This window comes from Saimiri boliviensis, chromosome X, assembly GCF_048565385.1.
Source record: "Saimiri boliviensis isolate mSaiBol1 chromosome X, mSaiBol1.pri, whole genome shotgun sequence".
Classification (NCBI taxonomy): Eukaryota; Metazoa; Chordata; class Mammalia; order Primates; family Cebidae; genus Saimiri; species Saimiri boliviensis.
Genome location: NC_133470.1, coordinates 64,946,121 through 64,957,406, shown reverse-complemented (window position 1 = coordinate 64,957,406; position 11,286 = coordinate 64,946,121). Strand labels below are relative to the sequence as shown.

At 42.5% G+C, this 11,286-nt stretch overlaps 1 protein-coding gene across 1 annotated transcript; it reads right to left on the bottom strand.

Moving 5' to 3' along the window:
- Nucleotides 1-7,171: 7,171 nt before the first annotated feature.
- MAGEE1 (MAGE family member E1) lies at nucleotides 7,172-10,744 on the bottom strand. The gene has a single exon (XM_010347362.3). It carries the CDS (start codon nucleotides 10,512-10,514, stop codon nucleotides 7,290-7,292), a length of 3,225 nt encoding a protein of 1,074 aa, XP_010345664.2. The 5' UTR covers nucleotides 10,515-10,744; the 3' UTR covers nucleotides 7,172-7,289.
- Between the last annotated feature and the right edge of the window lie 542 nt (nucleotides 10,745-11,286).

The window sequence follows — 11,286 nt, the reverse complement described above, 5'->3', positions numbered from 1 at the left end:
TTCCAAGGGCCTTGAGATGATTCCATTCATGGAGAAAGAAAGGGAAAAGAGAAGGAGAGCTGGCTTGTGCAGAGATTACATGGCATGAAAGGAAGCATGAGAGAGGGGGACGGTGCCATTTTTTGTTTGTTTGTTTGTTTGTTTGTTTGTTTAATAACCAGCTCTCCTAGGAGCTAATAGAGTAAAACCTCACTCACATGCCCTCTCCTGGGAGAGTATTAATCTATTCATGAGAGATTTACCTTCATGATCAAAACACTTTCCATTAGGCCCACCTCCAACATTGAGGATTAAATTTCAGCATGAGATTTGGAGGAGACAAGCATACAAACTATCGAACATTCCATGCTCATAAATCAGAATAATTGATATTTTTTAAATTACCATACTACCCAAAGGAATGTCCAGATTCAATGCAAACTCTGTCAAAATACCAGTGACATTTCTTACAAATATAGAAAAAAAAATCCTTAGATTTGTATGGAACCAAGAAAAGGCCTGAATAAACAAAGTAATCCTGAACAATACAAAGCTGAAGGAATCACACTACCTGATTTCAAAAGATATTATAAGGCTATAGTAACCAAATCAGCATGGTATTAGTATAAAAGCAGACACATAGACCAATGAAAGAGAATGCATAACCCAGAAATAATTCTATAGTTAACTGATTCCATATCATGGCTGCTGTGAATACTGCTGAAATAAACATGGAGATTCAATAAACACGAGTCCCTTTGAATCTCCATGTTTATTTCAGCAGTATTCACAACAGCCATGATATGGAATCAAACTAAGTGCCCTTCAATGGATGAGTGTATGAAGAAAATGTTGCATATTTGCAAAATGGAATGCTATTTGGCCATGAAAAATAAATAATATCATTTGTAGCAATTTGGATGAAACTGAAAGTCATTATGTTAAGTGAAATAACATAATGTTATGACACAGAAATACAGATATCTCATGTACTCATATGTGCGAGTTAAAGGTGATCTCATGGAGGGAGAAAGTAGAATTATATTTAACAGAGGTTGGGATAGATGTAGATGTGTGTGTGAGGGAGTGAACAAATGTCGGTTAATGGTTACAAACATACAGTTGAATAGAAGGACAAAGTTATAATGTTTAATAGTAAAGTAGGGTGACTATAGTTAATAAAAAAATTAAGTACATTCCAATGTAGCTGGATGTGAGGACTTGAAATGTTCTCAACCCATAGAAATAATAAATAATTGTAGTCGATATCGTAAGTATTCTGACTTGATCGTTACACATCCTATGCATGTAACAAAATATCATATGTATCCCATAAGTATGTACAAATATTATTTATTAATAAAAAAGAACAAATGATGTCATTGCAATTCTGAATAAGAAGTATATTTTTTCATTCAAATACCTGTGTATATATCACATAGAAGTAGTATATAGAGATACTTTTGTGTGTTTTTATTCATACACAAGTTTATATGTGTAGTTTATATTCATAAGAATAAATTTTAAGATGGATAAGTGGAGACAATATTTTATGAGATGCTACAAGAAGCAGTGAGAAAAAGAAATTTCTATCTCTAAATACACATATTGTAAACAAAGATGGGTTGAAAATCTGTCATCCAAGCTTTAATCTACAGGAGGTAGAAAAAAATCAAGGTGAAACCATATAAACTGGAAATATAGAAATAATACATAGGAGAGGCTAATGAAGTAGCTAGAAAAAATATCAGCAAAGGCAAAAATTGATGTTTTAAATTATATTATTGATAATGATTGCACTAGAAAAAGTAAAGCAAGGAGGAAGGTTATATAATTAATATTGAATAGAATGTACTTACTAAGTAGTGTAGTTTTAGCAAAAGCAGAAAAGAGATGAATGTGTCATGCATTTATTTGAGGTATTCCAAGCAATGAGAACAGAAAGTTTAAAGGCCCTGAGGTAGTAGTTTGTCAGACTTGGTCAAAAAACAAATTGAATAACAGTAGTGGGGAGGAAAATAAGACATAAAGTCAGAAAAGAAATTGCAGTCTAGATCATATTGCTAAGGTGTCTAACGTAAGCAAAATAAGTCACACCTACAAGTTAAATGCATTCTTACAGAATTCCTCTGGCTACTGTGCTAAAAATAAATATACTAGGTTAGAAGTAGGAAGACAAATTCTAAGCCCACTGCAATAATACAGGTGAGATATGGGCATAGTAGTAATGCTGGAGTTGATAAGATATTATCAGTTTCTCAACTTATTTTGGGAGCAGAGCCATCATACTTTGCTGACACAATATTTTTTTTCTAATATCCTGAAAATGAAAGAAAAAGCAGTTAAATATGTGCTCAAGCTTTTATGCTGAGCAATTCTAAGAATGAACTGGTCATTGATTAAGGTGAGAAAATCTGTAGAAGGAACAGGTTTGTAAATAAATACCAGAAGTTCAGATCTGGGCATGTTAGAGTTTAGTGCATGCTGGACATCCAAGTGAAAAATCTGAGAAAAGAATTGAACGTGAGAGAAATTCAGAATAGGGGTACATACTCTGAGACTTGAGTTACAAATTCTGGGCTCTTCAGCATATAAAATATTTTTTAAATCTAGGAAATAAATGGATGAGATTAAGGAGAGCATATAAACAGGAAAAAAGTAAATAAGTTCAAAGACTGATCCTGGAGTATTTTTAGAATTCTGAGAGGAGAGGAACCTGTAAAGGAGATGAAGCAGTAAGAAGAAAGGCAGGAGGAAAGCCAGGAGAGTATTTCACATGTGCAAAATATATAAAAGAGGGAAAAAATATTAACTATGTCAGAATCCACTGATGAAGTAATGTCTGATAAAAGATCGGTAGATTTATCAATTTATATGTAGGCCACTGTACACATTGAGACAAGCAGTTGCAGTTGATTGGTGTAAGAAAAACCTAATTATATTGAGTTCAGAAATAAATAGTAGAAGAGAAATAGAAGATATCAAGAATAAACATTCTTTCAAGGAGTTTGGCTTCTGCTGGACAGGGTACTCTTCTGATTTCTGCTAGCAAAAATAATCCTTTAAATCTGAGCACACTTAATAGATAATTTCAGTTAAATATTGAATGTTAATAATAACATTTCCAAGGAAGAAAGCAGTAGAAACAATAATTGCTTTTCAACTTTAGCAAATGCACTGAAACAAACTTGGTTCTTCTAATTTATTTCCTTTCATACCTTAGCTATTGTTTTTTTTTTCTTCTTGTTAGCCTTTTAAAGTAGTTTTTACATTTTAAATGATTATCTCAGAACTGGGTATTTTAGTGCCTCACATATTTTCATCAAAATATGATTGACTTCCATTCCCATACCTAATTTCTATCACTGTCACTACTTGAAATATTCTAATCCAGGAAGACAGAGCAAAGTTATCTCACTCATCAAAAAACAAAACAAAACAAACAAACAAAACCCCACATTCATCTCAAAATAACTGCTTTTCCACTATTCACTCTATCAACAAAGGACCACAGTTCTGAATTTCCAGAATCATCTTTTCTTTTCCATCTACCAATTTTTAAGACTGTATCTCAAATTCAAGTTTGGGGAAATAATTGTTTTTAACCAATTTTGATGAGTCATCATTTGAGATATGTGGATCACCTAGAGAACTTTAGCATTTAGTTAGATTGGATTAAGTGGCTACATAATTTCTTAGGCAAAATGGGAAATCTTATAGAACCATTCATTGACAAGATTGAACAACAATATGAAGACAATCACCAGAGTCCCACCCATGATTTCTCTCTATGTAAAGAGAGGAGAATTCTGTGAAATTTAGAAGCTTTTACATTCCATCACAGATGGGCACTGCAGTGAGTAAGTCACATTGACTATTGCTCTTTGAAAGGGTTTGACTACACAGTTCAATAATTACCTTAATGAAGAATGACAAGACAGTTTTTAACAAAATAGTACACATTCATTTGATCATGAGAACATGACCTGCCACTGAGCACATGGAATCTTAAAACAAAAGTTTGCATCCTAATCTAACAGGTGCATTTGAACAAAGACATTTAATCAGACATTTCCTGAAACCAAAATGGCTGATTTTGAGAGAAATGCATGAAAAAACCTATTTTCTTCCCTGATTGTCTTTAGTGGGATATTCTAAATGTTTGTGCATGTTGATCAAGTTTATCTGAAATAAAAATACTTTGCAATATTTAAATGACAAACAACCAATTAAGAAACTTGCTTAGGTAATATCTTCTGGAAACAATTTGACAACACACAAGTCTACTAAGATGCATGAAAATAATAGAAAACTGATACAGAATTTAAGAGGTAAATGAAGCTCTATTAGCAGAGCCTTTCAGGAAGTTTGTGCCAAGAGTAAAACGATTCAGTGATATGGGTGTTACAGCCCAGGCAGAACAATGAGAATATATGTAATCTTTATAGATAATAAAAACAATAATAGCAATAATATGATAAGAAGGTATGTAATTCTTTTAAATTATAACAATAGTAATAGTGATAACAAGGAGGAGAAGGTGGAAAGGGGGAAGTGGAAGAGGATGAGGATAATGAAGAAGAGAAAAAAGGAGAGGAAGAAATATTATTAAAGAGGAGGAGGGAGAGGGAAAAGAAACCAACAAAAACAGCAACAACTGTAATGGATATTGTGATGTATTAGCCAGATGCCTCTACTCTTCAGGATTACAGTGCTCATTCCTCCAGCTCTTGAGGGTGATAACAGCTGCTGTGTTTTCAGCTGAGTATCTTTCTCAGGGATTACATTTAGCTGAAAAGAACTGACTCTCAAAAAGTCATAGCCCTGTACCAGGAGGCAGTTTGCATCCAATGACTGGTCAGTATGGTGGGCTAAAACTTTGGTATCCTTTTCTTAATTTGGAACAACTCTGCAGGACCACACTCACTCCAGAGCTCCCTATAGAATCAGCTAATTTATTTGCTGTGACGGAATCACTGCTCGATTTCTCCCTCTACACAATTCTGCTTCTCTTGCTTCCCCACAGGTTTTGAGCCCAAGACACTCCCCAATAAAATTTCTGCAAGGAAATCACTTCACAGTCCCATTCCTGGAAAAAATCAACCTACAACAATGTCACTTATATATTGCTAACTACACGTGAAGTGCTGTTGTGTTTTACACGTTAACATATTTAATCTCCAACAGTATGGTATAGGTGAAATTATTATGCCAATTTTACAGATGAAAAAAATGGAGCCACAAAGGGGTTAAGTAACTTGCCTTAGGTCTCATCTCTAGTATCAGAGAGAGCCAGGATTTGCACCTAGGCACTTTGACTCTAGACTGCATGCTTTTACTACCACGTTCTAATGCCCTTTAACCTTGATACCATGGAGTTTGATTTCCAAGGTGTTTTTAAAAAGATAACAGGCTTTCTGACTTCAATTTCTTTAAATGCAATTTTGTTCAGAAAATAACACCTCTTTTCATAGGTATACCAAGAAACTACTATGCTAAAATTAGAGTTTCTGCCCTCCCCACCCTTTTTAGTTTTTCAATTCGAGAGCCAAAAGAATCCTGTCAAAACTAAGTGGTTTCCTGCCATTTCTCAGATCAAAATCCTTAAATAGTTTTCCATCTCACTCATAACTAAAGCCAAATTCTTATATGGTATACTTTTGTTTATTCAAAAATATATGTTCTTCCTCTCCACTGGGCCTGTAGAAAGAGTACACTTCCCATTCCATTGGCATAAAGCTTGCCATGTGACTTGTTTTTGCCAGTGGCTTATGACAATAATGTGCCATATCTGAGCATAAGCTTTGAAAACTATCACATGGTTCCACTATGGCTCTTTTACCTCTGCCACAAGAACAGATGTCCCATATATGATTTACTCCTTTAGCCTGGTTGTCTGAATGAAGACAATATAAATAGAATCACAGAAAGCCCATGAAGAGGATATAAAATAAGCCCAAAATTTTGTTGTCATCAACCTCTGAGATTTGGGTAGTTTTTAAAAAACCACAGCATAACTTAGAGAAAGCTGGCTCATGAATCTTATTGAAACCATTGATGCCACTATACCCTCTGTCCTCTGGCCTTACATCTTTGACTTTTTCTCCGACCAGCAATTACGAAGACTGAAATCCAGCCTTGAATCGGTTTAATTCACGATTGTATTAAGGACCCCATCTTGGCCAGGTGTGGTGCCTCATGCCTGTAATCCCAGCACTTTGGGAGGCTGAGGCAGGCAGATCATGAGGTCAGGAATTCAAGATCAGCCTGGCAAACATAGTAAATCCCCATCTCTACTAAAAATATAAAAAGTAGCTGGGTGTGGTGGCACACACCTGTCGTCCCAGCTACTCAAGAGACTGAGGCAGGAGAATTGCTTGAACTCTGGAGGTGGAGGTTGCAGTGAGCCGAGACTGTGTCACTGCACTCCAACCTAGGCAACAGAATGAGACTCCATCTCAGAAAAAAAAGGATCCCATTTTGTCCCCACCCCACAAACCCACCATATTCCTTAAGGACCACCTTGAACACCCCAGGAATTGGGCAAGTGTGCCTCTTTTTAACTACCATAGCACTATTAGTCTACTGTAGCACATAGTACACCATAATAAATTGCTTGTTTAAATGACCTCCCTCTGTACCCTATCCAGTCCCTGAAGTCTTGGGCAGGTACTATATCTTGTAAACATTTTTTACTTGTATAAATAGGGCACATAACTGTGCTCATTATATAAAAGCAGTTGAATAAATCAGTGTATTAGCATTATCTTTCTTTATTAATCCTTTATTTTTCATTACATTTTAATACAGCAAAGCAAATACAGGTAAACATCAGTATTCTTTATACAATAGCAGACAGAAAGGGAAGCCAGCCACAATTTAGAGTGCTTTTTCAGTTGTTGCTATATTTGTTTGTTAATCACTTTAAGCTAGATTATTTTACTGGCAAATTTGTTCAAACTCTCAAGGAAAAGCCTATATCTATAGCTATATGCTATATATTCTCTTCTAGATAATGCAACAAGATGGAAATATTTCCAAAACATTTTATAAAGCTATCAAAACTCATACCAAAATACAACAGAGACAGCAAGTTGTCAATCGCATTTACCCAGTCAGACAGTATATTAAAACAGTTGAAACATTTCAAGACACCACACAAGAACTAAACATGAGAAGACATAAATAGAACTGGAACACAAATACCAAATACAATATGTAACCCCCCAGCCCCCCACCCCCGCCCAATACTTGAGACTTAGGCTGTAAGACCCCTCCTTGCAAGGCCCCTCTGACTGCCATGCATTCCTCTACCTGAAGTTGTGAACAAAGAATTGCCTGTGCCCAATGTCAGCTCTATTGGCCTCATCTTCCATTGCCTCCCTGTACTGCTGTGGCCAGTCCTGTGGCTCCTTTCTGTGGATTCTGGCCACATATCGCAGGGCTTTCATCTTGGAAGTTTCCAGACGGGCTCTAGGACCCCACACAAACTCATATTGCACTGGATCACTGTCTGGAACTCGTAAACTGTCTATGTAGCGCTGACTCAAATATCTGCAAGTAATCACATGCTTTCTCCCAGATTGAACCCCTAAGCCTCTTAGAAAGGCCCAGACTGCAGACTCCCTGGCATGGTTGCCCATTATAAAGATGAAACTTAGGACCTGCATCAAAAAGTTGTTGCCAGGCCTGTTTGGACTGTCTACAATCTCCTCAGTTTCTTCCATCTCCCTTCGGTTGTACAGGGTATAGGAGTGATTCCTGGGATCAAGTACCACTAGCTCTGTCCCATACACATGGTTCAGGGTGCGGGCAGCACGATTCAGGAGGTCAGGGAACACTTTGCTGCACTCTCTGCCAATGTAGTACAGAATTCCTTTCTTTGGTATAGGCAGCTTAGTTGAATCCATAAGCAGAAATAACTGTACCAACTTCCTCGCCTTGCTCTCCAATCTTGACTCAGGCCATGAATGTGGGGGATATTTTGAGGAATAGTTGGAAACCTCTGAATCAGGGGATGCTACCTCTCCAGCAACTTCCTCAAAAAAGGGCCTCCTAAAGTGAGGGAGGGCCTGCCAACCCTCAGCAAACGCTCTGGCTGCATCTTCTTCCAGAGCTTCGTTGTATTGCTCTGGCCAATCCATAGGATCTTTGTTATATATTTTAGCCATGAACTTCAGAATTTTCATCTTGGTGGTTTCTATGTGGGATCTTGGGCCCCAGAAAAACTCATACTCCACTGGCTTACAGTCACTTACTGGCCTGTAGTCTAAGTAACGCTGCCATACAAACTCCACAGACAGAAGTCTCTTTGGGTTCCCAAAAATGGAAAGCCTCCTTTCCCGCTGCACCCCCATCCTCCAGAGCATTTCCCAAATCTCAGCCTCCTTGGCTTGGTTGCCATTCAGGAATATTTGGCCTAGAATCATCATAAGGAGGCCCATCTTTGGCCCATTTGGGCTCTCTTCTAACCCTTCAAAGGGCACAGGTCCCAGTTTGTTGAGCAGAATGTAGGTGTGTGCCTCAGGGTCAAGTTCTCTCAATTCAAACCTAAAAATGCACTCCAGGTGGGCTGCTGCTCGCCTGAGTATCTCAGGAAACTGGTTGCGATATTCTTTAACAATATATTCCCGCATTTCAGACTCCCGGATAGGGTACTTGCTCTGATCCTTCACCAGCAGGAACTGCAACAGCTCAGCTACATTCTGTTCCATAGGGTCCTGGGGCTTCAGGGTAATTGCAACCCGGGAAGTACTGAGGCCCATAATAGTAATAGAGTTGGGGCTCTCACAGTCTCTCAGGACCTGGAACTCTATAGGGCCTTCTGCACCCTTAGGACACTCAGAGTCTGAGTCCACAGAGGCCTTGGATTCCCCAGGGCTTGGCAAAACAACAGAGCACTTGGAGGGGTTCCGGTCCATAGAAGCACTTGAGCTAAACAGTGTGCTCGGGCCCTCACCAGGGGTGGGCAGCACGGAGCTTCCCGGTCCGTTGGAGGCGGTGGGCTGCACTAGGGTACTTGGTCCCTCACCAGGAGTAGGCGGCACGGTGATGCTCAATCCCTCAGTGGCAGTGGAAGGCACAGAGGTGCACAGTCCTTCACCAAGGGTGGGCGGCACGGAGGTGCTCGGTCCCTCACCATGACTAGGCTGCACAGAGGTGCTCAAGCCCTCAGTGGTGGCGGGTGGCACGGAGGTGCTTGATCCCTTACTAGGGGTGGGCAGGAAGGAGGTGCTTTGTCCATCAGAGACGGTGGGCAGCAAGGAGGTGCTCGGTCCCTCACCAGGGTTGGCCAGCACGGAGGGGCTTGGTCCCTCATAAGGGGTGGGGACCATGGAGGTGCTTGGTCCCTCAGAGGCGGTGGGCAGCACAGAGGTGTTCTTTCCCTCACCAGGGGTGGGCAGCACGGAGCTGCTCGGTCCCTCAGAGGCTGTGGGTGGCACGGAGTTGCTCGGTCCCTCACTGGGAGTGGGCGGCACGGAGGTGCTCGGGCCGTCGGTGGCAGTGGGAGGCACAGAGGTGCTCAGTCCCTCACCAGGGGTGGGAGGCACGGAGATGCTCAGTCCCTCACCAGGGGTGGGAGGCACGGAGATGCTCAGTCCCTCACCAGGAGTGGGCTGCACGGAGGTGCTCAGGCCCTCAGTGGCGGTGGGTAGCACGGAGGTGCTTGATCCCTTACTGAAGGTGGGCACTAACGAGGTGCTTTGTTTGTCAGAGGCGGCAGGCAGCACGGAGGTGCTCGGTCCCTCATTAGAGGTGGCCGGCACGGAGGTGCTCGGTCCCTCATCAGGGGTGGGCGGCACGGAAGTGCTCAGGCCCTCAGGGACGTTGGGCGGCACGGAGGTGCTCAGTCCCTCATCAGGAGTGGCCGGCACGGAGATGCTCAGGCCCTCAGTGGCGGTGAGCGACACGGAGGTGCTCGCTTCCTCACCAGGGGTGGGCGGCACGGAGGTGCTCGGTCCATCAGCAACGGTGGACACCACGGAGGTGCTCGGTCCCTCAAAGGCGGTGGGCGGCACGGAGGTGCTCGTTCCCTCACCAGGGGTGGGCGGCACGGAGGTGCTCGGTCTCTCAGAGACGGTGGGCGGCAGGGAGGTGCTCGGTTCCTCAGAGGAAGTGGGCAGCCTGGAGGTGTTCTGGCCCTCCGAGGCGGCAAGCGTCACAGATGTGCACAGCCCCTTAGACATGGTGGGAGGCCCAGAGGTGCTTAGGCCCTCACTGGGGGTGGGCAGCACGGAGGTGCCAGTTCCCTCAGAGACGGTGGGCTGCCCGGAGGCGCTTGAGGCCTCAGAGATGTTAGGCGGCACAAAGGTGCTTGGACCCTCAGCGGAGGTGGGCAGAACGGAGGTGCTTGGGCCCTCAGAGGCACAGAGGCCCTGGAGGATCTGGGAGTCGATGGAACCCTGGGGGACGTCTGAGCCTGCCACATCACCGGGGAGCCCGGGGGCATTAGGGGCCTGGATTTCGCTGTTGTGCGCAGTGGCCTTTGCACCGCGGCGGCGGCGGCGGCGCGAATTCTGGCTTACCAGAGACATGGTCCTGCCGACCGGCGCGTAGATCTGGCAGAGAGGACTGGACTGGAGGTGTGTAGGTGCCTCGGCACAAAACTGCCGCTAGCGGTAATTCTGTTGCTGCTGCTGCCAGAACCAAAGTTCCAAGCAACTTGCTGAAGCTGAAATTAGAGGTGGTGAAAAAGGCAGGCACTGGCCAGCAATGAATGCTAGTCTCAGTGTACTCTGCTTCTCACACCCCGCCCTCTGCCGCAGTCCGCGCAGGCGCAGACCGGCTCTGCGGCAAGGCGATCTCGCCCCGCCCCGCACCTCCCCTGGGCCGGAGAAAGTGGATGCGGTGGTTCTGCACCAAAGGAGAGCACTAGCAGAACGGAAACTGGTAGGGTGGAACAAGAAGCTTAGAGTAGATGGTTAGGGAATAAAAATGGAAATAATAATAACTACTCAGATTTAAGGTACGATTAGAAGGCTTCTACACAGAGTTCCAAGCACTTAATAGATTCTGAAAATTCTGAAATATCATTGAGATTCGCATTTTCCCAAAACAGTTTCAAGGAAAATGTTCGTGGTCTCTGGAAGGGTAGAATCCCCATCCTTGACCCTGTCTCTTCTATCACTTTCTCCATTTATGTGTCTAACTGCTCTCTTAAAGTTGTGAGATAGTAAGAACTCTTTCCTAGAGGGTCTGAATGCCTGGCAGTTAGTACCAATTAGGGAGCTTCGAACAAGCTTGAAAAGCCCAACATTCCCAGCCCAAACTTTCCCAGTACCCCAGGCTTTAGTGGGAAAGCCACTA

Bases quoted from the DNA above. Each gene is read 5' to 3' on its own strand.
- MAGEE1 (XM_010347362.3), bottom strand. From the start codon at position 10,514: ATGTCTCTGGTAAGCCAGAATTCGCGCCGCCGCCGCCGCCGCGGTGCA.